The following is a 25,561-nucleotide window of genomic DNA, read 5'->3' on the forward strand; positions in this document are numbered from 1 at the left end:
CACAGACAGACTGACATCACAAACCATACAGCCACTCCACTAGCATGGCCAAAATCAGTTTGTTGGTTTGTTTTATGTCTACACTTGCACAGCATGTGACTGGTATGACTGGCTGACACGGGCAAATCAGAGATGATTTGTTTTTACAAATGCCTCGGTCAAAATTTAGAACTGCCCTTGTAAATGTCATGTCCATGTAGTTGTCTTCTAGACAAGAGCCTCTTTTGGAACAGCACGTGGGGAGACAGAATAACCTCAGGCTATGGTCACAGCGCTGTGCGTGTATCACAGAGGAAATGCTCTGCCTCATTTAGTCCTATTATTCATTTATCTGCAAAAACACCTGTGCTTACCAAAATAAACACAGCGTCTCTTTTGCCCATTTGACGCTGCGCCAGCTTTCCTGGAGGCGGAGATGCTACAAACGACACACCTCAAAGGGCTGGCTCATCGCACCAGGCGCTGCTAACATGCCTGTGAGCTCACTCCAAGTCTCTCTAAAATGGGGAAATCAGAATGTGAGGAACAGCAGTGAATGCAACTGATGTGTTAATGAAGATGTAGGCTACATGTGGCTGTGGGCGCAGAGGGTTTAGCACTGGGATATGCTCCTCTCTGTTTTGCTAGAGAAGGAAAGTGTGAAAAGACAGTTATTCATATACTTGAAAATTAGGCCTACCACACTGTGGCAGCTTTTCTGAAAGCGGAGCTTTTCACATGCTCGCCCAAGTGGCTAAATTTGTGTGGATGGGGACACACTGGCTAATTATTGTAAGTTCATCATGGCCAAAGTACTTCCACAAAAAAGACAGGCCAACAGTTAGTCACCTGAGATATTCTCTGCAATCTTTTATTTCAGGTCAATACAGTTAATCAGGTAACATAATCGCTACCATTGATTGTTTCCTCTGAGAGACAGCTGCACGAGAATGCAATACAGCTGTTTGATCAAGAGTCTCGGTCCACACACCCCTGAATATTCTGTGGCAGTCAATCCAGTTGTCTGTCTCATGGGGCTTTATTTATGACCCTGTTTGCTGTAGCAGCATATCATATTCAATTTAACCCCGGACGACTGAAGGCTTGTAAACGACAGCTCCCCTTGGATTCCTGAATAAACAGAACAGACAAATATGCTGTAAACTCACCATCTGCCTTCAGAGAATGAGAAGAGCAACTTTATTACTATTATTAATATTACAAGAGATAGGAATAGTTGTTACTACTCTTCAAATTTCCTGCGATAGTCTTCCTCACTGGGTGAATGTGTCTCGCTGTGATAATGTCCCGGTCACCAAAATGGCTATTAAAATGTCTCACTCCGCCATCCAAATGTTAACTTAATCCCTGCATAATCAATTCTTCTTCTCTGCCACTCTTGTTAGGTGGCAAATCTGTTCTCTCCCCCCATCACCGCCACATTATTAGTCAGACAATCAGCAAGCCACTCCAACACAGAGCTAGTTTAATTGGATGCTGCACAGAGCATTACCAGGCCTGTTGCCTAGCAATGGATCCTTATGCCAGTATTGCTGTCTTTGTGCGTGTTTTTCCCAAAATGGCATAGATAATTACTTTGCAATTACTACCTTTTCCCCCTTAAACAAGTTCTTAGCGTGCTCCTGATAGCTTCCTGCCTGGTGGTGCTCGTTCTGAATTGACATGGTGAGATAGGGCCCCTGCAGGGTACCATGATCTTGTGACGGAGACGGATCTAATATGGGTGAATACTCTCGCTCTATACCATTTAAGCGATAAGGACGTCTCCTGTGGTCATTTAACTCTGATGATTACAGAGGCTTTTGAAGCACCTGCTCACGTCAACTGTCCAAATATCTGAACTGCCTGGCTGTCCCACAAAAGCCGTTTGTCACTGTGGTGAGACACAACTAAAACAGATCAACTACATCTACAAAGCCAGATCAATGCATACTGCTTTTGCTTTTGTGGTGCAAAGCTAACAATATACTGCACATACAACTTTAGATATGGTTTGATCTTAGTGAAGAAAATCCCGGTGTATCTTCTGTTACATATTAGCCACTCCTCTGTTTTGCTGCCTTGCCTTCCCTCACATTCTTGAGTCCTGACACTGTGTATACATTACTGAAGTTTGAAGGAAAAAAAAAAAAAAAACTTTCTTAAAGAGACCTGAAATCCCTTAATGTGTGAGGATGGAGAGAAAATAACCGGGAAACAAAAGAGCATGAACACAAAGCTGTTATGAATGCGTTGCTGTTAGAGACACTGGCTGGAGGAGGATGATAGTAACAAAAGAGATTACGAGCCATATGCAGCATGTCGGCGCCAGTGTGGTTGGCTGGAGAGTCCAATAAGCAGCCTAAATGAGGCCTTGACACCGGCCAGGAAACAATTCCACTTTTTTTTTTTGCTGGCAGTGCTGATGTAGTGAGGTCAGCCAATACACTACCCTGGGACTGTTTACAGCTATGACAGTGGATGGAGATTGGAGTCGTGACACGGCCCTGAAGTGGCCTCATCCTCCTTGGACCAAACTAACAAAATACCTCACTGCATAACTGTGCCGGTAGGTGAGAGAGGGGACACTTAAAGTAGGGCGTCCCACCGTGAAAACCTTGTTCAAAATGATGAGCGGTAAGGAGTCCCATTAAAGACTGTCTTCATTTAATGCTATTTCCATCATAAAGACTGCTTAGTCTAATTCTGTTTTGCTATCTCAATAGACTGTTGGTGAGCAGATCTAGTTTCTCGTTCCTGTACAGTCATGTTTTACATGCTCATTAAGATGGTCAGCACAGACTTGTAATTCCCCAGTAGCCAAAGGACCAAAAAAACATTAGCCTGAATTTTACACACAGACTTTGTGTCCCACCAGTTTCTTAATGTGAAGCAATGGACTGTAACACTGTGACAAATGTCCCCTCTGGGACAATGAAGTTTACTCTCCCCTACTGGTATCTGCTGCATTCTTTATGAGGCATCTGTGCAATTCAAATAAGTTTTTAAACTTTTTTATTTTCTCTCTCTCTTTTTTTTTTAACCCAATTTGCAAGTCTTTCACACTTAGTCCCCACAGCAACTCAACTCTGTGTGCCTTAATTAAGATGAATTAAGATTAATGTGCATTCATACCCTCATTTTACTCTCATTAATATTACACAATTTTAAGGCATATGACTCGCTATGAGCTATAAAATTATGTGACCAGAGATGCCTCAAATAACTTTTGTCAAACAAACGTGGAAGGATTTGAAACTAAGAGGGTTTCAAGTGAGAGGGTTTCCAGAGGGTTTAAAAAGGCTAACACACGGTGGAAAAAGGATCCTTAACAGCATTGCTGATGGTTGTGAACAGTTACATTGTGATATACTCAAGACTTTCCCTCTACTTTATTACAGTCGCCACCGCTAGTGGCTATATCCAATGCAATACAATGCAAACAGCACTGCAATGGGTGTAACCTTTGAGAAGCTCATCAAGTGTGGCTGTAGTTGAGACTGAGACATTAGTCTACATGCTCATTTAGAAGCTTTAGTTTGAGGCAAGGTTGAGTATTACATCTTTATCATTGCACCAACATTTATTTAGGTGGTCATCAAAATGTTAGAATCCTTATTATCTATGGCTAACACTTTCTTGAAATCAAGAAGGCAATACAAACGTCGAAGGCAGTTGAAAGGCTTCCAGCTGTAATCTCTCTTACACTGGCTAACTCACAAAACCCAGATTGTATTGATTGTAAGTCGCTCTCTCCTTGCTTAAGCCACACTGCGACGCTACAGCTGGTAACGCTTAGAGGAGCAGGTGGTCACAGCAGACAGTGTGCCGAAGACTCAGACTCAGACTCAGCCACCGCCTTGCTCATCCTCCACCCACCCTTCCTCTGCCCTTTATCTTTCCTTCCATCCTTTTCTTTCAAAGCATTCATCCAACCACTCATCCTCTCTGACTCAGCCGTATTTCTCCATCACTTCCTGCCTGCTTTCCTCGTCTCTCCATGCCTCCATCTGCGTGCCTCCACAGACAAACAGAGTCCAACATCCACCAGATGTACACCAATGGTTGACCTCGTCACACTTTGTTGTTCCTGCAGCACATTCACTCACAGAAAACTGATCTCAGCTCAACACACTTAGGAAGTCACAAGGATTTTATGATGGTTTTATGATGATGTCCTTGTGGGTGTGTGTGAATGTGTGTACATATGGGTAAGGGAATGGAAGTGAGAGGTGATTTCCTGTAAAGAGAGTGAAATGCAGGCTGACATGCAGGCCATCACTGTGACTGACTGATGAGTTGCAGCATACTTGATCAAGCAGTAAAAACCAATGATGCCCCAACATAATCCAATCTGTACTAAGACCAAAACACCAAATATTGCCACCAGGATTTCATTAAGTTTATTGACTTTCTCGTAATCCCTAAACAGATTAAATATGAATTAATATCTGCTCTGGCTGAACTGTGACAGCCCTAGGAATAAAACCACACGACACAAAAAGATACCTGCAGTGAGTATGACATGACTAAATCCTCTGTGATTACCTTAAACACGAGGATTAGTTTCCAGAGGAAAAAAAAATCCTCCCATAAGTCTAAGTGACAGCGCTACACTTGGTGGGCAGGGGGACAGGAGTGAGATGCTGTAAAACAAGAACGAGGTGATTTCTCCATTCACTGGCGAAGAAAATGGCTATTCCCTTCTCTCTTAGTCAACTTGAAAATTGGTGGCCTCTTGTCTGATTCCTGGAGTCTCCTCTGGAGAAACAACACACTTCACCAAGCCTGTGTCCTGTGAATTTCAAGTTTACAACTGCACCATTTGTGCATCCTCTGAGATTTTTCTTCCAAGAACAGAGGTCAGCATTGTTCTGGAGAGAATGTGAAAGCAGGGACCAAGCAGCATCTGAACATACAGTAATCCCCTTCTGCACACAGTCTATTTAAGGCTCATTGTTTGCAGTTCTTACCGATTTTCATCAGGAAATATCCAGTTTCTGTAGACGAAGATGATCTATACGCTGATGTATGTATATGTTTATAAGGATGTAGAAGAAGTAGGGATGCGCCGATCCAATATTGGTATCGGTATCGGTCCCGATATTGAAGAAAATTCTAGATCGGTATCGGTGATAATGGACCCGATACATAGGGGCTGAACTATTCAGTCTAACACTATGCTATAGGCGCTGTGAGTGGAGTCATGCGCAAGCAACACGCAGTGCTGAAGCGCACATAATGTGGACAGCATTGTTTTCAAAATAGAGCAAGCAAAAGGATTGGCTACCTGGAACTTTTTCAAACTATCTCAGCCTCCAAACTCGACGGCCACTTACATTACCTGCAGGGTAAATGTTCTGAGGGGCGGTGGTAAAATGTCAAGTTATAACATGACCAACTTAATCAAGCACCTACAGAGATTTCACGCCAGGGAGCACGCTGAGTTCATTGAACTGAATAAACAAAAAGGAGGCAGTATGAAGTATGTGCAGGCAACAAAAATCACAGAGAGGATGTCCTGTGTCACTTTTAAGTTTGACTGCACGCTGGCTGGATGAGAGTTACGTGCCACACAGTGCAATGCTCAATGCTACAAACTTCCATGGGTCACATACCAGCGAGCGATTGCAGCTACCCTAAAGGAAACGTTTGACGTACGTTGAGTGAAGTCCACGTGATTCTGAGGGACAACGGCAGCAACATGCGAAAGGCGATGGACAGTATGAGAGTGCATAGTTCAGGCTGCGTTGAACATACAATGCAGCTGGTTGTCAACCAGGGACTTCTATCAGCACGCTGTGAGTGATGCCGTTTCAAGTGGGAGACAGATTGTTGCACACTTTATATTCCTTTTATATTCCTAATTGCACTGACAGATCCAGTTACACTTGTTATATTTTTTTTTTTACATCTTGTTTAACCAAGCTAGAGAAGCTATTGGTTTACGATTGTTGTACTCGTGCACAGTAATAAAATAAATAACTCAGTACATTTACATCTATTTATTTTAAAAAAAAATAGTAAAGAAATGTTTAAGTCAAGTCTGATGCACAAAAGAATGGTCCCAGTCTTTTCCACACAATGAAACATACCATCTGTTATGTAATTCAGCACTGTTTTTCTGGATCGGTATTGGATCGGTATCGGCTGATTACTAAACCTTAGATATCGGTATCGGATGTGAAAAAAGCAGATCGGTGCATCCCTAAGGAGAAGGGAGTGTTAAGTCATGACTTAGTGATGTACATTATAAAACAAACAGGATGCAGACCATTAGGCCTTAATGTGGAGCTAATGTTATGGGTTAGGCTTTAGTCTCAACCGTACCTGCACTCTACTCCTACGTTTGCCACTAAAGTAGTGGCTCAGAGCGACCAACTGCTGTATGACTATATTTTATTTTCTCCAAGACAAAAAGAGCTCATAAATGATTTCACAGTCTGTCCTCCACCACATCCTTCAGCTGAATCCTCCCATCGTCTGTTTCAGGAGAGGATGGAGCAGAGGGCTGGTTTGGGGTTACAGAGCAGAGAAAGACAGAGAGCGGGGCCAGTAAACGACCTGTCCCGAGGGATGCAGCCGGCTCTGGAGAGCTGGTCTGGTGCCAGTGTCGCTCACTCTCGATCCATTCCATTCACCACCTTCCTACTGCTCCTCCTCCATTCTATTCATTTGCATTGAACAGCTATTACATGTAAACATGAAAGAAAATCATTATCAGTGTCACTTTATCAGTTATTGTCTGCCCCACAACTGAACTGCACTTGCCTACCAAACGTAAGCACATAAAAATGACTATGTTTGTCCTGGCATCCAAAGCAGTCACTTTTTCAACCACAGAAATTAAAAACGCTCCAGTTTGTAAAACACAAGGAGGAATATCTAACCAAAGCCTTACAGACTCTTCAATGTTCTGCTTATGAGAAGCATCAAGTTAGGAGTCAGTGAGCTCCCATAGTGGAAAAGAGCAATGCAACTGGTATGAGTTAGGTTCAATCACAGACTCCTCTTCGGTTGATTCAGCAATGTTTGATACATGCCGAGCATTCAGATAAAGTGTAATTTGGTGGGCCCACTTTTCTCCAAACTGCTTCAGACAAAGGGGTATGCAGTACATGTATGTCCACCAAGCTATCGTACTAGGCTGTGAATACTGAGGCATGTCTGTGATTGCACTGCTGAGTCTGGATAGGGGCACATTTCAAGTACAGAACTGATAGGATACTACAGTGTAAGGCTGGTGCTGTATTGTTGTAGCCTCAATTTGTATGATAGTGTTACATTTCAGATTACACTTGTGACTTTCTGGTGTATTGCTTTTCAGAGGAGACGTGCATGAACAAAAATGCCAATTGCGCCAAAGGCATGTCGATCCCATGAGGGCCTCATGCAATTAAATGTGCAGAATTACACCCCAAGCCACATTTAGCCTCCCAAGTTGCACATACTCCAAAGCATTTGCCATTTCAGCACTGGCTGTTCTTTGGTCCATTTTAGCTTCTCGATTCAGAACTCAATTGTGTCTTGTTTTATAATAAGCTTTCTGTTACACATTAATACATTTATTGATCCATGTAGGGAAACAATGCCATCGCATAGTGAAGGAATGAGCTACAATACACAAGAAGATGGTGGCGATTTCGGCCTCGGATGTCATGAATCGATGGCACAACGTGCAGTCAAGAATGTGAGGTGCACGGCAAACAGAGCTGGTCTGAGGAGAGGTGAGCATGTTTGGTTTTAAAGCTGTGTTCATTTACACGTTCAGTGTTAGTAAATACATGTACTGAAACATGCAAAGAAGCAAAATGTATTAGCCTGACAATAATTTGCAGTTGGCTTAGAGCCTTGAATAAGTACATTTCAGTAGGGAAGATGCTTGCTCTCACACTGTCTTAAACCATGCCCAGCCATTAAAGTGTAGAATGGCCTTTTACAGTCACTTCATCATCCTGCTGCCATAATACAGAAAACTCTTCACACTAGAACAGTTCTAGCCCATCACTTCAGTCCATCAGCTAAACAACGAACTGGACAACCAATGATGAATTTATGATTCGAGTCCATAGATCAGAGAAGGGTCAGCCTGAGGCAATGACAGGAAACACTTAAAGCAGGAATTCTGGTTTGTTTGTGATGGTTTCTCATACATCAGGGAGCAGAAATGCCACTTTGGCCCCACAGTAAGAGACAGAAGAATAGAACAGAAAAAGCACCTTGCTCTTGAATCAAACCTTGATCTCTTGGTCACATGGCCTTCAGTTTAATTCTCCTATTTACCTGCTCCAATGTACTCACTTTCTGTCCACACAAACCAATAGGATTAGCAGGTTACATGAGCACATAGCTTATGAAATGTGCCGTTAAAAAGTATTTTCAAAATTAGGTTTTGTGACAGTTTCAAAATACACATAGCTGAAAATGCGATGATTTGATAAGAGTCGATGTGTGATGGGCTTCCCTGAACAGCATCCTGTCTTCTCTGAAAGACCCAAAGCAGTTTGCATTTGTTTCTCATGGTTAGAAATTGCTTAAACATGACTGACTCACCAGCAGTGAAGTCCTTGTTGAGGTCAATGAAAGCATTAGAGTGAGGGATGCGCATCTTGACAGGTGAACTCAGTGCAGTGTGACACTCAGGAATCCTAAAGGGGAAAGAAACAGCAAGGCAATGGAGGAGGTTTAAAGTTCTGCATTTTGGAAAGTAATTCAAGGTTTGACGGCATCAGAAATAAACATGGGAAATTATAAGAGAGTATGAGAACGATTACATTACCTGCCTGTGAGATAGCAGACTTCAGTGGTGTTGGTGACTCCAAAAATGTCTGGGATCATGTCACCATTGAAACTGTGGGAAGATATTTTTCATTGAAAACAAATGACTTTATTTAAACTTAGACTGAGATAACAGCTTATTAGGTACATACCAACACATACACAAACCAACTAATGTTGCAGCCCTGCCATAAATAGTTTCTTATCATGTTCAGTGTTTGTTGATGCTGTCAGAGTGGTGCAGGTCATTTCTGAGGTCAAAGTCAGTGGTGCTGTATACTGGACTGAACTTGAACCTGACTTAACTTGAACAATGTTGGAAAAAACAAAGTATAGATTATGTTAATATCATTCAGATTGATACTTACTCCATAACGAGAGGCTGATCTGTAAAGGTCTTGTTGAGCGTGAGCCACCCACTCATATCTGCAGAAAACGAAGAGTTGCATATAACCCCAGCTGATAAGTTTCTGATAAAGTACTTCAGATTATTATTATTTGTAGTGTTTTTGTCTTTGTCACATTTTGTCTGTTAACAGAAATAAATAACATAATAAATAATAGTTATTTCCTTTGAGGTTGTAACTGTAATTGAGTGCAATCCAAAGAAAAAAGTATTTTTATCTACTAGGAGCAGCACACATGATTTGACATCACTGTGATGCCGTTGTCGGCCCAATTTAACTTCCTAAAATCGCTGCTGCCTTACTTTTGGGAACAATATATCACTGTCCACCACACTATAGTAACTAGGATTGGGCGGTAATCCGGTAATAAGGTATCCTGCGGTATCTAAAAATAGCAACGGTATCAGTTTCATTACCGTCATTAAAAAAATGCTGCGCATATAGGTCTACAGGGGTCTAACATACTTGTAGCATCGTCATAACAAAAATGAAGTCCACTCCCTTCAATGTATCTGGTTGAATTTTTACTCGAGAAAAACGGTGACTGTGCAAAATTGCATGCTAAAAAAATGAACCTGTGCAGTTTTACAGATGTTTTAACACAGGTATGTCCAGGCGCTCATTTAGGCGCATCTGAGCAGAGTACCGTTATCTCGTCCAAGCACACGGAGAAATTCCTCTGTTGAAAACTGTTTTTCAGCCTTTTTTCTGCTTGCTACTGTTCTTAGCTCTCATAAAAGGACAAAATGCAAATAAAATCGTAAAATAACACTTCGGGCTGCTCGGCAGAGTCCTCTGTAAGCGCTCGGCTCATTCACGAGAGGGAGCGGTGAAACTAACTGCGTGGTTACGCCGGTCAATAGCTCAGCGACCCGCCCACATTCACCATAGAAACACCAATGACGATCCAGAAGGAAGTAAGCCCAGAGATAAGTTATTGCATGAAGAGCGCTCCCTCCACTCTAGAAACCCCCTCCTTTTTATGTAAACAAGCAGGACCTTCGTGATTGATCTCAAACTAACGCAGAGTCATAGGAGGAGACATTAGCAGCGTTTTTTCGGGCTGGAATATAACTTTTGACCACAAAAAAGCAAAGGTGAAACATACTTTATAATTTAGCGAAGTTTTTTTTCTGCTACTCTTTGGGTGCTAGCTCGCCGAGTTTTCGGTCGCACAGTGTGGAGGCAGACATCTTCGTGATCATCAGACTCTGTGCCTTCATACGATACCGGGCTTTTGTGGTTCGCGTGAAGTGGTGAAATCAGCAGATGCAGTGCCTTTGGCGTGCACTCTTTTCGTGCTTTCGTTACATGTACATATAATTTCGTGGGGTATGAATTAGGTTTCGTTTGGGTGGCAATGCTTGGTAGACGCTTTTAACTGAGTTTCTCCCCGTCATTCTGGTATGCTACAAGTTAGGACTGGTACTTCTTCGCGTGAGCATTGACCGTCTGAACTGCGCGCATGTCACGCTGCCCTGCAAAGTGATTTTTAATTAGTTACGGTAATACCGTATACCCCGGGAAAATGTGGGGGAAGTTTGACGGTATCATAATTTGGATACCGCCCAACTCTAATAGTAACATATTTTAATTTAACATATTAAAGCACGGAAAGTCATTACTCAGTTGTCTACTTAGTGCTCACCATCCTGGACTGAATGATGATAGGCTGATATTTTTCACAGCACAAATTCCGACTTGGAAAGGTTGCAAAACAGATTTTTACCAATAACACTAAAAATGGCTCTGTTCTATTCAAGTGTCCCAATAAGCAATGACAGTGAGTCAGCGTGTATTGTACGAGCACCCTGAAACTGAAACAAATAAATGGAATTTGGCCATTTTTAATGTGATTATTTACGCCTGTGTTTTCCTCATTGTGACATATCAAGGCCTTCTGTGGAAAAGGCTTACAGGAAGTAAAAGTGGGCATTATATAGATGTAAACAAAGATGTCAGACTTGTTCCAATCTGCCAGAGTTGTACAAACAAAAGGCACAAGGTGATCTTCTTGTACTGACAGTGCACTTGAAAACAAGATAGGCTTCTTGGATTTGACAGCCATGTTTGCTTAATGAGCTTCACCAGATTTTCTTTTCTGAACTGCAAAAAGTCTGTCTATGTTGTAGTTTAAAAGTGGTTCTGTCTTTCTCCTTCCTAAATGAAACAGATTCATACCTTTTTACAACAGAAATGATCTCTTGTCATTGCCTTGACTCCACTTCAGCAATTTCAGCAATGCAATGCAGCAAATGGTGATATTATCAGTTACACCTGTGTAGTCAATATGTCTGCTGTCAAAAAGGTCTTCTCAGCTTTATTTTACTGCACATTTTCCTGGTGATCAGTCCCAGATTGCAAACTACTGACTGTGTCAAAAATGCGTATCACAATATGAAAATAAAAATATCATTAATTAAAAAAGATGGAAAAAATATCCATACTGTATGTCTAAGAGACTGGGGCCAAATTATATTCTGTATTTGCCAAAAATACTGAGCTACATCCTCCCACCCACCATCAGTGCCCACACACTGCTAGAACTGTACCTAATGTCTGGTTGTGGCCCCAAAAGATGAAAACAGTTGTCATCTTGGAGTTGGACAGCTGAGCAGTAAGAAGGACATCCATCTGAGAGTCTCCATCATAGTCTCCAGGAACCACACTGGTGATGATGGTGTCCCTGAACGGGAAGATTAGCTGTTAAAATGAGAGCCAATGGTGCTCCCGCTTTCTTTAGATGTAGCTTACCCCCCCCCCGAGTAAACATGACCACCCTGAAGCCTAAAGGAGGAAATGCATGTTCGATGGAATGCGTGAATGGGATGAACTGAAACTGACAGCCACACATACCTTGGAAACGTATCCTTAGTGATGTGAACTTTGGGTTTGAAGTAAGGAGTTTTCGAGTCAGCCAAGAATATCACCACTTCAGACTCTGGAAACAGAAGCCATCGTAGCAGAATTTAACATCTATCCTCCACCACAAATGGCTTGATTCGAAAACACAGAGTCATGTTTACGCAGAACAGGCAAAGCCTTAACGTTATGGAATTATGGATTCCAGTCAAGATTTCGGTCAAGATACAATTTTATCCATCATTGCTGGCAGATCCCTAAAATAAAACTTAGCAGTAAATATTTTTCATACATCATACACAATGTGTGTAGCGGTTAATGTGCTAGCACGACAGAGAAGGCAGGAGTTAGCATACGCTCTCTGATGATGAAGATGTCGGTCTGTTTATCCGCGTAAAAATCTCCAAACGCTGCCACCGTCCCATAGTTTTCGGTACCGAAAAGGTCGGTCGTAACATCCTGAAGAGCAAATGTATTGTACTGGCCCACAAAAATTAACAGAAATGCCAGAATATTGAATTTGAATATCCACATCCTTCTGCTAGTGCAGCTCCTCATAACAACACCAACTGCAATACGGCATAGAGCTGTACGGCAGAGTGATATAGCAGCTTCTGTTGATTAAATGGCGCATAACATTACAAATCAATTTTTAATGTTGACCTCTTCTCTGATATTTCATTATATGAAACAGGTACGGAGGTAAATCAATAAAATACGGGTTAATAATGCGACATTAGCATTTCCTTGTTCACGTCAGTGTCGTGCTTCCGGGTAGTTTGACAGTTGACAGCGGTATCAAGTTAAAATAGTTAGCAAGAGCTAAATCGGAAGTGAAGGAAGTTCACCTTCAGAATGAAGGTATAAAATTCGTCAAACTGCAGTGTGAACATATCATAACGAATATAACACCGTAATCCTCAATAAGATTCGACGTGAATGTTTGCTCAACGTGTAACTAGCTGTCTAGTAAAACGCCACGTTAACCTTTTGAATCTGTGTTGTTTACAACGATGGCTGATTGGGAGCCGTAAAACTCTACTTTATTTTGAAGGACACCACCGGATATTTTTTTAAGTTACAGTGATTTTGACACTGTAAACATGGCGAGTCTGGCAGATGTCGGCTGGAAACTCCTGGAATTCAAAGCCCGATCAAAAAGATCAGGTCTGACTTATTGTTTTGCATGACATCGTACAGTTCGACGCGCCCGATTATTTCTGTTGTGCAGGCGCTTGTGTGAGTTTGTTTGCTAAAACACTGAACACGGGTTATATTAGACGTGATCTGCCCATTCTGTTTGACCACTGCAGCGACGGTACAAGCATGAAAGGTCAGAAGTGTAAATGTGCAACTCTCAGGGGCTATTTTAAGAGCGTCTCACCAGGTCTCCTTTCGCTGTTCCATCTCACCCATGATTAACTGTAATGTTTGCGCTGCATGAAGTGTGAACAGAGGGCCTGTGGAAGCTGGCAGCCTCGTACTCGCAGGAAATGCTCCCATTATAAAAATTTCAAGGTGGTTCTACAGTGTAAGGATAAATGCATCACAACAAGTGTCATTTATCACCACATATCAGATCACTGTTATGGTGATACAGCTGAGAAAACACCACATATTATGATGGTCTGTCCAAACACTCACCCTGGGGTAAGACAGGCACAGTCCATCTAAGAGCGACTGCAGTGGTTGTAAAGGCAGTCAGCACTTCTACCAGTAATTTTAAGGCAAATACAGTTTTCATCTAATCATCTAGTAGTGTCTTGATGAGTGTTGTTCAATCAGCTTGCACAGAAAACAGAAGGAAAACATTCTGATTTTAGAGCAACTACTCTGACTTTTCCATTCATTAAATAATGTAGACCTAATAAGTACTGTCTTCTAATTTAGTTAGATTGTAATTCTGCTAAAGTCTTTCTCATAATCACATCACCATCATACAGTAATTCATCATGACTCTGTATCTGTCAGGGGTTTGAATAACTTGCATCCCTAATCAAATGCAGTCACAATCATGGCCACCCAAGGTGTAATTCATTGTTGATTCATGCATGTTTAAAGTCTAACTCTGTGCTACTAACTCCTTCCTGTGAATTGCTGTAGATTTGTGATTTAGCTGAGAGAGACGATTGGCCTAAATTTCACCTTTTGAGAATGGCCGGTTCAGTGGCTGCGGTTGCCCGGCCTCATCGGAAAATTCACAGACTCGGTAAGTAGTGGCAGCACACCAGAGGAAAACAGTGCAGGCAGCCACACACAGAAGACGGGACAGACACGGGTACAGATCATAAGACAGCCATTTTCACGCAGCGTAATTATTTCATGATCACAGGGAAACATGTTTGCTCCATATGTTGTCAGCTGGAAATCACAAACAGGCTTATTATTTTGCCAATTTCTCATCATTTCAAAATAAGTGGACACGTGTATTGTGACATATTGTTTCATGTTGGGTGCTCTATTTCCTGATTATGAGGCTAAATTATTCTTATTATTTGTGATCATGAGAAAACAAAACGCAGTTAATCTTTTTGTTCCTCCACAGTAAACATGAAGCAGAAGTGACGCAAAGTAAATGTACAGTATCAGTGTATTTATATAGTGTACTACATTTATAATAGTGTTAGACGCCTGTATATCACTGAATTTAGTCATGAGATTGTTTAAAACTGGCCAAACAATGACTGCCCACATTTGTCTGATCTCATGTTAGAAATTAAAATTGGAATATTGGACTTCCTCTATGCTCTTTTAAAGTGTTATCTTTAAAAGAGATGGATTGGCTTTGTCCCCTGCAACTTTTAAGATGATGGAAATTATGCTAATTTCAGCTAGAATGTGAATTTTTCAGTACCTGTGGTATTGACCCAAGGTCGAACCTATTAAAATGCAAATCTCAGCAAAGTGAAAAGAGTCTGAAAATAGAGAAAGTCTAACAGATAGGGGTTTCCCTCAAACTCCGGCTCTCTCTCAGCTCAGAGGAAAATGTGAGCGAACGTGTGGTGTTGAGCTACATTACCAGTTGAATTTTTAGCTCCGTGCCTGGATTTTGTTTTGTGTGCTGAGCCCTTTGTTATGCCGTGTGTTGCAGTGAAAAACAGAATATTCCAATGGCATGTGCCTACTGTTTTTTTCCTGCTTCTTTTTTCTGTTCTATTAATTAGAAATGAGGAAATTTGATGAAAAATGAAGGCATTCTCGATCTTTGGCTAACTGCGAACATTTATTCATCTACACGCTAGAATGTGTGGAACAAGGCTATTGTCTCCCTATTATCTGAGTCCAGTCAGTCAGTAAGGAATAATGTTAATGAAGGTCAAGAGGCAGGATTGAGACCCATTTTTAAGGTTTTTTAAGGATTAATGAGACAACTAAGACATTAAATTTGGAAGAAAGAAAGAAAGAAAGAAAGAAAGAAAGAAAGAAAGAAAAGTTGTAGCTCCATGTGGAACACTAGTAAGGGTGGAGTGTAACACACGTGTCCGTCCTCAGGTTCCATCTATGAACCCCTCAAGCTGTCCATTCTCCAGCGTGAGGATGAGCCCCTCTGGGAGAAGCTGGACCGCTACTACAGTACTGGTAAGTACACATTTCCACTACTCACAACCTATCAACAGTATGAAGCAGGGCTCACCTAAAGGTATAAATATATAATGCAAAGCTATAGAAACAAATGGCCCTGCTGTGAACCGCCAATCCAACAGTTGCAGTGCAGTGCATTATGTTTGATTGAACACTTTCTGGTCGGACACAACAACTGCTCCTGGTACTGTGTGCCAGGAGTTGATCATTTTTCTCTCCTGAAACACATAACCCACGCAGAGCATGACCACACTGTTGAGCTAATGTATGCGACTGGAAAAGCTGCACTTATTCTGTCGTTGGCAGTATCCTCAAATCGCAGCCTTGCTTATAGTGATTACATTTTGCACATTGACAGCGTTGTTGGAGAAGCTGTTCTCAGCTGGTCAGATAAAAGAGAGGCATAAAGAGGGTCCATGTGCGTTAAAAATGCAAAAACATTTACCCAGCATGCACTGACCTGAATTTAATTCCATGTAAAGATGTCCTGGCTTGGCTTAGCACTGCACTGAGCTGAGCTCAGCTGGTAGTGTCTGTGAGTGGGAAGCCAGTGAGGGATCATGTGGGAGCTGCTGCACTATGTAACCTTACAGGTTGGTCAGGGGTTTTTCAAAAGGGACCGGAGGTTGCAGACAGCTGAAGATCCCATCATGTCCTACACTCGCACATTCATAGGATGTGTGTGCACTTGATGGGGTTATTATTTCTTAAGTCTAAAAACCTAGAAGCTGGTTGCACCAACCAAAGGAGGTTAAACTAGTTATAATGCTAGCATTTACTAAGTAGAGATTCCCATGAATATGCAAATGCAATTTCTCCACGAATGAACATATAAATACAAATCAGTAGTCATCAAGGACTAAAGACGGACACAAACGTGTTGACGGATGTATGAATCGCTGCTGCTGCACCCCCAGCCAGGTGATGGCTCTGGCACGTGTAATCAGTACAGGAGCCTTCAGCCTCTCTGCAGGAAAGATAAATACACATTAGTCCTGATTGCTAAATTACCTGCAGCTGTGACTGCAGCGCTGCGCCAGCCAGCCAGCGCTACCTCCCAGAACACACAGCTAAATGTATCTCATCCCCGATGTCAGACTTCACTCAGCTCGGCCCTTTGGATGGAAACGAACTGAAACCAGCTTTACTATAGAAGTCGAGATTCCATTCTAAAAACTGAATCTGCCGTGAAATATCGCTGCCACACTGTAAATCCCTGTGTGACTGGACCATTAGGCCTGCAGAAGGCTAAACACTAAATTCGAAATCTGTTTGTTCAGTGATAGACCTTTCTCGTGGCAGCGTCATTTCATAGAAGTCACACGTTTAACTGATAGCATTAATAATGGTTCTGTTCCACTTCTGTGTGCCAGTAAATCATGCCAGTGAGCCAGCATGCACAACAGCAAGGCCCTGGCACCGCAGCACCTAAACTGGATGCAGCCATTATTAATCACATCAGTCACGCCTGTGTTTGACAAGTCAAAATGTCTGCTGTGAGAATGGTCTGCGTCCACACCAGATTAAGCAGTTTGCAAGCCTCTGTGAGATTGGATGTGGCTGGAGGAAAAGAGGAAGTAGGTCATCAGAGACATGTGGACCCAGAGACACAGTAAAACAAGACAGTTTATATTTAATATAATTACAGGTGTTGGAATATTGGAAAGTGATATGGATGTAGGTATGTAAGATAGGTGCTCTGTTGTGTTTGTTTTGCCTCATAACGACAGACTATATTCACCCTCCCTTTTCCCCCAGTAAAATCAATACAAGTAGAGCCAGAGAGCAACAGAGGGAAGAGGCCAAACTCACCACTCCTTCGAGCAGACAGAGCTGAGTTTAGTGTGCACAAGGCAGGATCATGTGTTGCCTCAGGCTGTGTGTGGCTGTTAATGCAGCTCAGGATGCTGTCCCCGAGGATCAGTGGAGATTTTGCTGCTGTGGACATGAGTCTGGCTTTTCTCAGGGACTTCTTGTTGAAGATACAACAGAGAGATTTTGGCATGCTTTGGAGGAATTTTGTTGCCTTAAAATGTTTTACCATTGCTGATCCTGCAGAGACAAATGATGTACGGAGCATACATTTCTGATGAGCTTTGTATGTCCCAGCGCTGTGTACTATATGTCAGTCTAGAAATCTGCAAAACTTACTGGAATAATTCCTGCTATGCCGTGCTTTGAAAAAGAACCACATGTCAAGGCTGCTTGGAGCTTGCCAGTGCTTCTATACCTGTGACATTTAAGGGATCACACAAAACACTGACAGCATGGTCTTCTAGTTGCAGTGACCTTGAACTAAGAACTATTTAAAAGTAACTTAAACTGCCACTTTTCTAGCTTGAATTTGGCAGACGTGCACCTAAAGCTGCCGTCACAGTCAGCTGAAGGGTCCCTGCAGCATTTTATAGTGGAGGCCCCCACCTAAGGGTGTAGCACAAAATTCTTGATGCAGTACACAGGCATTCTCTGTGGGCCCTTCCCCAAATCCATGGCCATTCATTCCGTGTCCTTGTGGACCCTCCTCACCTGAGGATCCTGTATACTTAATCCCCCGCAGCCCAACGCCCCTGCCCTGCCTCTCTTAAGAGAAAAGAGCACCTCCTCTAACGTCAGAGGAGACTTTGTGGCAATCGTGTAGAGCAACACGTCCCACACTCTGGAGAAAAAGAAAACCCGTACAAGTGGTAAAAGCCGAGGCAAATTTCTCAGTCAGTCACAGTCAGGTGGGAGTGTGAGAGGAAAAAATGATTGCTGCACTGCCGGTGAGACGCCAGGCTGAAGTTCGTTTGATAATCACCAGCCAGACAAACGTTTTACCCAATGAAGTCTGCAGCAAGCTGAGTTTAACTTTCTGTATAGATACAGAAAGGCTTGACGTGTATCAGTACGGCAGCTTCATGTTGTTTGCATCAGGGCCTGTGATGAGGCACAGTGTTATTTTAAAGCAGAGCTCTGGTGGATGATGTGTGTGAAGCTGGATCATGTATGTGACCTGTAACCCAGAGCTGTCTCAGTGTAAAAAATATTCTGTTTCTTCCTTCCCTCAGTATATGTAGCACCCAAATACAATATACCCACTTTTATATTGCAGAAAGCTTTTTTATGTGAACGGATGTTTACGATATTAAAGTCTCAATAGCTATAACACATAGAAAATAATGTGCCTGATATAAATGTCGTAAGGCCTGTGAATAGTGCAAAGCAAAATTTATAGAGGCAAACAGACAAATCACAGCTTTGGGTTAGGATTTGGCTCAGGCAGCGGATTTACTGAAGACTGTCTAAAACTACTTTTTCCAGCAGGAGGCTGTTATATTTTTCCTGTCTTGTCGTTTCATCCCTTCATCATGTTAAAGCGAGTAAAGCTGAGGGTAGCTGCTCTAACCCAGGTGTGGATCGGGGGATTGTTAACGTGTGGAAGCGTCTGTTCTTGGCTGGATGCACCGTTTTCTCTCATGAACACACTTCTGCCAGATATGACACAGCCCATTGGCCTGGCCTGATGAAGACCGGGCAGCGTGTGTGTGTGTGTGTGTGTGTGTGTGTGTGTGTGTGTGTGTGTGTGTGTGTGTGTGTGTGTGTGTGTGTGTGTGTGTGTGTGTGTGTGTGTGTGTGTGTGTGTGTGTGTGTGTGTGTGTTCTGATTGCTGGCTTCTCATTAGGCTGCATGTGTATGCGTGTTTAGAAAATGACAATAAGCAGAGCTCAGTGTGCAACAGGTGTGGCTCTCAGTTGGAACTGATTTGCTGCTATCAGCGAGCACAGTGTAGCCTCCAGCATCGGCTGCGTTGAAGCCCCATAGATTTACAGAGAAAAACCTCCGCCAGATTGCAGTATGTCGAAAATGCGGTGTTGAGCATTGGGCTTGTTTAATTGGTGTGTTGGGGTGGTGGCTGGAAGCGCTTGTCCAATTCTAGCAGGGAACAAAGCCAACATTGTTATCGGCGGCACCCAGACCTGCCTGCCAATATACCTGCTTTCTTTTAGTCTCAGGCAGGCGAGGGGATGGAGAGGGGTGAGGCTGGGGTGACAGAGACAAATCAAACCAGTTCCATTCCCCCTCCTCTCTTTTTCTTTGCTGTTTCAGTCTTAAGCGTGTGATGCCCTCGTGATAGGGGACTTGTTGTCCGTTATCAATACGAGGAAGCTCTCCCTCAATCTCTTGCGGTTCATCCCTCCATCGTCTCTCTCCTTCTCCCCTCTTCTTTCATTCCCTCACTTCTCTGTGGTTTCTTATTTATGTGGCAACGTGGCCACACTCCATTGACTCGGCTTCCTGATAATACTGGAAGCAGAAGGCGCTGTCGCTCTGCTGTCTGGCTCACACCGATTAAGGAGTGGAGAAAACACTTTTCTTTCCTTTTTAGTCATTATGAGCTTGTTGCAAGAACATAAGGGCTGCTGCTTTCCCTCACTTTGGTTTTTTTCCTTCTGTCTCTTTTGATCGATCTGACTTTTTAACTGCACTGCCTTGGCTCATCTTTTGCAGCGTTGAGCCAGTTCAGGCTAATTCAAGTCAAACGCTGACCACTGCCATCAGCGTTCACAATACCTGAGAAACAGTTTTCCGCAAATGCCGTGTCTGTAATCGAACCGTTGAGGATAAGTAAGAGAATAAAAGATGCTGCACTTGTTTCATTGTTTTAGTAAGTGTAATTGAAGCGTCAATCTCTAAACTCATCCTTGACACCTGAAATGAAATACTCATGGATTTTGTCAAGAAAACAACAAAATGAAAATAGCAACACAAATTGTTACCATGGTAACCAGCTACACTTATGACTGTAACAGACAGAAGGAGTTCATTTAATAAGCTTCAGACTGCACAGAAATCCACTTCACACAGGGCTTCAGTAGTTTCAACCTGCAGCATGCAGCGCCAGTCTTTATTGACTCCGTCCTCTCTGTGCAGTTCTTGTGATGCAACATGACTTGGTTACCTGCTTTCAGATTGTCAGAGCTGTTACCCAGCATGCATTGCAAAAAGGCAGCTATTTTGTGGAAAATAATTCAGCTTTAATCATATTTTCATTCAACAGAATACACTCGCACATTCAAATACTGACATCCAGATAATCAGCTGTGAACAGCGCGTTAAAGTGCACATTTGCATAAGTATTGAAAATGTGCTGTATTTAAAGTTTATGTAACAAGCTTAATACGAGTTTTTCATTTTCAGTTTTTTGAATAAAGAAGAATTAAAGCCAGCACTTTCTTTTTAACACTTGAAAGCTCTTTGCCAGTGTTAAACATCCTGTGGCACTAAAATGAATAAATCCTTCTTTCATAAATGAACACTTTAAATTTGGTGCTATTTTGCAGATAGAATTGTAAAGATAATTTGTGCTTTCAGGGGCAGTTAGGTGTTGGAACTGTTTCTTTTGACAAGCTCGGCTAAACATCATATCTTGGCTTTATCTTTCTCCTTGAGATTGACATTGATCTTTTCATACCCCTCTTGGAAAGACAGCAAATGAGCATTTTTCCTAAAATAATTAGCTCTTTTTCTTCTTAGCTACATGCCTTTGTAAGCTGCCTGTACTCTGTCAACATTTTTGTGGGTTTTTGTTGTGATTGCATTAGTTTGTTCCTTCAATAGTAATTGATGTCACAGATGTCATGTTGCTGGAAACATTATGACAGCATCAGGAGAAATAGGCACAAGTTATTGTTAAGACTAGCATGAGCCATGAACGTCACACTTTGTGTGTTTCCATTCTTCCTGTAGCGTCTGCTGTGCCACCATACATAGATCATCTTACTCCTTGTAGCTTTCTTCTCTCTATTTTTTTCTCTTTTCAATCTATCTCTGTATTTTTTTCTTTCTCGTCATCTCCTCTCATTTTCTCCACTCTGTTGGTGCAGTGAAATGGCCCATTGTGAAAGAGCAGACTGTGTGCGTCTGAGACATTAGCTGCTGATTTAGTGGGACATTAGCTTGATGGATGGCTAGGCAGAAAACTCCCAACAACAGTTGATTTGCATCCAGAGAAACTTGCAGTCAGAGCCTGAACAATGTTCCACACTCCCATCTTTTATGTTCTGCATCTAATGATGACTTCCACAGCAGAAGATGAAACCTTGAGTCCCTCATACTTCCCAAGTGAGTGGTGTCAGAGCAGCTCGACTCATTTTATCCTGGGCTTTTTTTCCACATTTGACATAAATATATATAGCAAAGATAGATTTTTTTTAAACCAGGGAGCTTCATAGAAATAAATTACTGTTTTACTCACTTGAGTAATAGTAGGTAAAAAATCAGACATGAGAAAATTAATGAGTTTCACAGTAACTCCACAATAATTGCTGAAATTTCAGCTGAATGTGAGGTTGTTAGAATGTGAGACCTATGAACAGACATCAGTTATATAAATCTGAGTTAATACAATCTGAAAATAAGAAGTCCAACATGTGGTAGAGTCATAACAGATTGGGCTTTCAGGAGCAGATCACTTATTGACCACAGTTTCTTCATGTATCTGTGGTAACAAGGGCAGATAACACTTTGAGGTAAACCAGCATGTGCTGCTGGTGATTGTGATGGCCGACGCTTCTTACAGCGTTCCACATTCTACCACTGATGTAGCCGCAGTCTAAATTAGCCTATCCCCAAAGGCACTGTCCTATTAACAATTCAGATGAATCAAGAGGGTATTGTTTTGTGTTTGTGTGTGTGTGTGTGTGTGTGTGTGTGTGTGTGTGTGTGTGTGTGTGTGTGCATGTATAAGCATGTGTGTTTACTCTATGTTGACACCAAGTGTCCTGACAAGAGTCCAAATATAAATCAGTAAGTATATTTGCCTTCACACATGGGCCACGGTTCATCTTTGCAAAGAGAGTTACTGGAATAAGTGAAGGGTTAGGTAAAGGAGGGGCCAGCAGGATGTCCTGAGACCAGCAGGAATACAAATCTGCTTTTTCATGTGCGTGCATGAGAGCATGCGCTTAATTAGTGTGATGCTTGGAGGTGGAGTACCTGAGAGGTTTATTAATATCCTGCCTAATTCCCCCATGAACCTCCTCTCAATTTGACTGTCGCCTTCAATTGACCAATGCACACACATGCCCAAACACACATACGCAGTGCCCATTACGTTTTACTCCTAGATACACATCCTGTTTTTTCCCTCTTGCACACACTCCTTCTCTGTCTCTCTTTCACTCATCTCTGTCTCCTTCCATCTCCCTGCGTGTCATTCTCTTCTCCTCTGTCTCTCTTTTGCTCTGTAACAAATGACAGTGCAGAATGGATGTCCCCTTCATTTGCACCCACATAATGTTCTGATGAAAAATGAAGTGATCCCTCCAGACAGATTAGTCATCAGTGAGGGGACCTCTGCAGGAGAGGAGGAAGTACGCGTGTGTGCCTGTGTGTGTGTGTGTGTGTGTGTGTGTGTGTGTGTGTGTGTGTGTGCGTGCGTGCGTGCGTGCGTGCCTGTGTGTTTGTGCATGTGTGTGTGAAGCAGATAAATTACTTTCCCGGAGGCCTTCTGCTTCAGTATGTAATATTTCAGCATATATTATTGGAGGGCTACGATCTGTTCGTATTAAGAGCTTCCATCCGTTGTTCTGTCCTCACTAACTAATGCTGAGCATGAACTTTGGTGAACTTGAACCATCTTAGTTTATCTTTGCACATCCATTGAGTGCAGTCAGACATCCACAGTCATGTACCCCAGATGAAAAATGGCTCCTATATTGCCAAAGAAATGTCCTTGCTCACAGAGCTTCCCACTCACTATGGTGACACCGAAATAATTAATAGATTTTGGTACTTTCCCTTTACAGGACCTGATGCTGCCACTGTACAGCAGGGATTTTAATTTATTCTGCAGTTGCATCTGCACCCCAGCAAGTATTGATCTGGTGATTTTCAGGGCTTAAGAAGTCAAAACAATTTGGGTTAAATGTGGTTGAAATCATGCTGTTAGACATCTAGGTTATATAACCACTGCTTCATATCAGATTATAGATATTATTTTAGCCCAGTTTAATGTCTTTTGACCTGCACATCACCAAATTATCAACATTGAAAAAAAAATTGTTTTACAATTCCAGTGTTAACTATGAATTTCAGTGAATCAGGTGCTGGACATTTAATCCTGTTTTTGCAATCTGTAAGGATGATGCATCATAGAGTAAAGGAGAATAAGTGCAACAGCTAAATTATTAACAGAATTTAAGAGTCTACAGCTGTTAGCAGCCCTATGAGGCTGATTTATGCGCCTGCAGGTATACTCCAAAATAGTGGAGAAATTTGACCTGATGATGACACAAGATGAAAAGTCAGGGGAAGGTATTAAAATTCTCTGAATGGGACATAAATGTGCCATTTTTTATTGCAATTCAATTTCATATAAATGAGAAATCTGGTTTCTCTAATAGGGGAAGGGAATAAAAGAAACATTGTCTCCCCCGGCAGATTTCTTTCCATGTATACCTTAACTGGGTTTTTCTTACTGGCTCTTTTACTCTGTACTAATGTGCATGGCAAAGATTTGAGACAGGGGAAGACACAGCGAGAGATCATTACATAGAATAGATGTTTTCTCATAGTTAAAATAATTCCATCCAAATTTCGACCAAAACAAAATAGCCTCCACAGGTCAACGATCTGATGATCTGTTAAATTCAGACACGTTCACACTGTGAGGAGGCAGCGCAGTCCATTTTCTCACTACGCCACCAGTCTCCAACAGACGCAAACCAAAAAAAAAAAAAAGAAGAAACATGAGGAAGCCACGATCACAATGTGTAAATCATGTTTTCCAAATAAGGCAGAGGGAGGAAACAAATTACTAGCATGCTGCATGTACACGCAGTTGGCGATTTGTTCAATTCTAACAGTCCGGATGGCCCAATGGGAGCAACCCCTGCCGTTGAGTAGAGGTTAATTTCCCCGGTCAGATGACCTGCTCCACTCCCAGGTTACACCATGTATCATAGTAAAATCTACATCTGTACTCACGTCCCCTGTAAAATATTTTGTTGCAGAGGTGGCTTCGTCTCTTTCAGCTGCACAGACGCTAATGATCATGACAGTACAGGAATATTGTAGGAATGCTACAGGCAATGTGTCTCTATGATTCTCTTGCTCGTTCACCACTTCATGTTACATTATAGTATAGAATTGAGTAATCATAGGAATTAGTTTAGAGAATATTCAAAATCCAAGATGAGACTGACAAAAGGACGGGACTGAGAGAAAAAGACAAATCCTTCTGCTGCTTCAGCACCACGGACAGCACCATGGATTTACCAGCGCTGCACCGTTACTGCTGCTGCTGATGTGTCAGGTCCTTGGACAGGGCCGTAGATTCTAACTTGCACAAATCTCAGTCACATGAAGGATTAATGAGTCAGGCAGACTGTATGGACATATTCAACTAAACAACCTCTGAGCTTCTAGAAGATGGAGAGGGGGGATGCATTTCAGCAGGGGAGGGGATAACCTGGTTACTTAAGTGCATGTAAATGCACTGAATGGGTTTCATCCTCTGGGGACTGTGAACAGCTTTACAAAATTTCAGGCTAAAAATGGGGGAAATGTTTACTAATGTAAATGTTTAGTAATATTCATGAAAGCCAAGTATTTTTTTTTTTTTTTACAAGCATTAGGATTTTCTCTCAGGCAACTTTCAAGGAGCAAAATGTTGAGTTGAAGATTATGTCTGAGGAACAAACATGCAGCACATGAGGAAGTTTCCTTCACTCATTTCTTCATTTCCACTGTGATGCTGGTGCAGAAGTAGAGAAACAATGCAACTGTGAGTCAGGTCTGTGACAGGAGGTGAAGGATGTGCTCATAACACTTGCAAAACACTGATGTGAACATTAACTGAACATTAACTGAACACTGATGTGAACATTAGTTTGTGCAGCCTAATCCAAGTATTCAGAAGCAAAACAATGTCACCGTGGCTGCAGATGATATTCCTCCAGGAATCTTTGCTT

At 42.1% G+C, this 25,561-nt stretch overlaps 2 protein-coding genes across 5 annotated transcripts in view; one reads left to right on the plus strand and one right to left on the minus strand.

Annotated features, from left to right (window-relative positions):
• itfg1 (integrin alpha FG-GAP repeat containing 1) overlaps positions 1 to 12,810 on the minus strand; it is a 149,705-nt gene extending 136,895 nt beyond the window's left edge. The window contains exons 1-6 of the mRNA XM_070969101.1: positions 12,383 to 12,810; positions 12,021 to 12,105; positions 11,717 to 11,850; positions 9,126 to 9,183; positions 8,759 to 8,830; positions 8,533 to 8,627 (exon numbers count right to left, since the gene is read on the minus strand). Of these exons, the coding sequence (XP_070825202.1) occupies positions 8,533 to 8,627; positions 8,759 to 8,830; positions 9,126 to 9,183; positions 11,717 to 11,850; positions 12,021 to 12,105; positions 12,383 to 12,584 (646 nt within the window). The 5' untranslated portion in view covers positions 12,585 to 12,810. The remainder of the gene's footprint in view (positions 1 to 8,532; positions 8,628 to 8,758; positions 8,831 to 9,125; positions 9,184 to 11,716; positions 11,851 to 12,020; positions 12,106 to 12,382) is intronic.
• A 301-nt stretch (positions 12,811 to 13,111) lies between these two features.
• phkb (phosphorylase kinase, beta) overlaps positions 13,112 to 25,561 on the plus strand; it is a 94,717-nt gene continuing 82,267 nt past the window's right edge. For 2 of the 4 annotated variants that reach the window (XM_070984132.1, XM_070984053.1), the window contains exons 1-2: positions 13,130 to 13,193; positions 15,519 to 15,605. In XM_070984132.1, the coding sequence (XP_070840233.1) occupies positions 13,130 to 13,193; positions 15,519 to 15,605 (151 nt within the window). Of the gene's footprint in view, positions 13,194 to 14,129; positions 14,236 to 15,518; positions 15,606 to 25,561 lie in introns of all 4 variants that reach the window. The other 2 variants (XM_070983908.1, XM_070983966.1) reach the window with 2 other exon arrangements.

The sequence above is a fragment of the Chaetodon trifascialis genome, chromosome 1, assembly GCF_039877785.1.
Source record: "Chaetodon trifascialis isolate fChaTrf1 chromosome 1, fChaTrf1.hap1, whole genome shotgun sequence".
In the NCBI taxonomy this organism is placed as follows: domain Eukaryota; kingdom Metazoa; phylum Chordata; class Actinopteri; order Chaetodontiformes; family Chaetodontidae; genus Chaetodon; species Chaetodon trifascialis.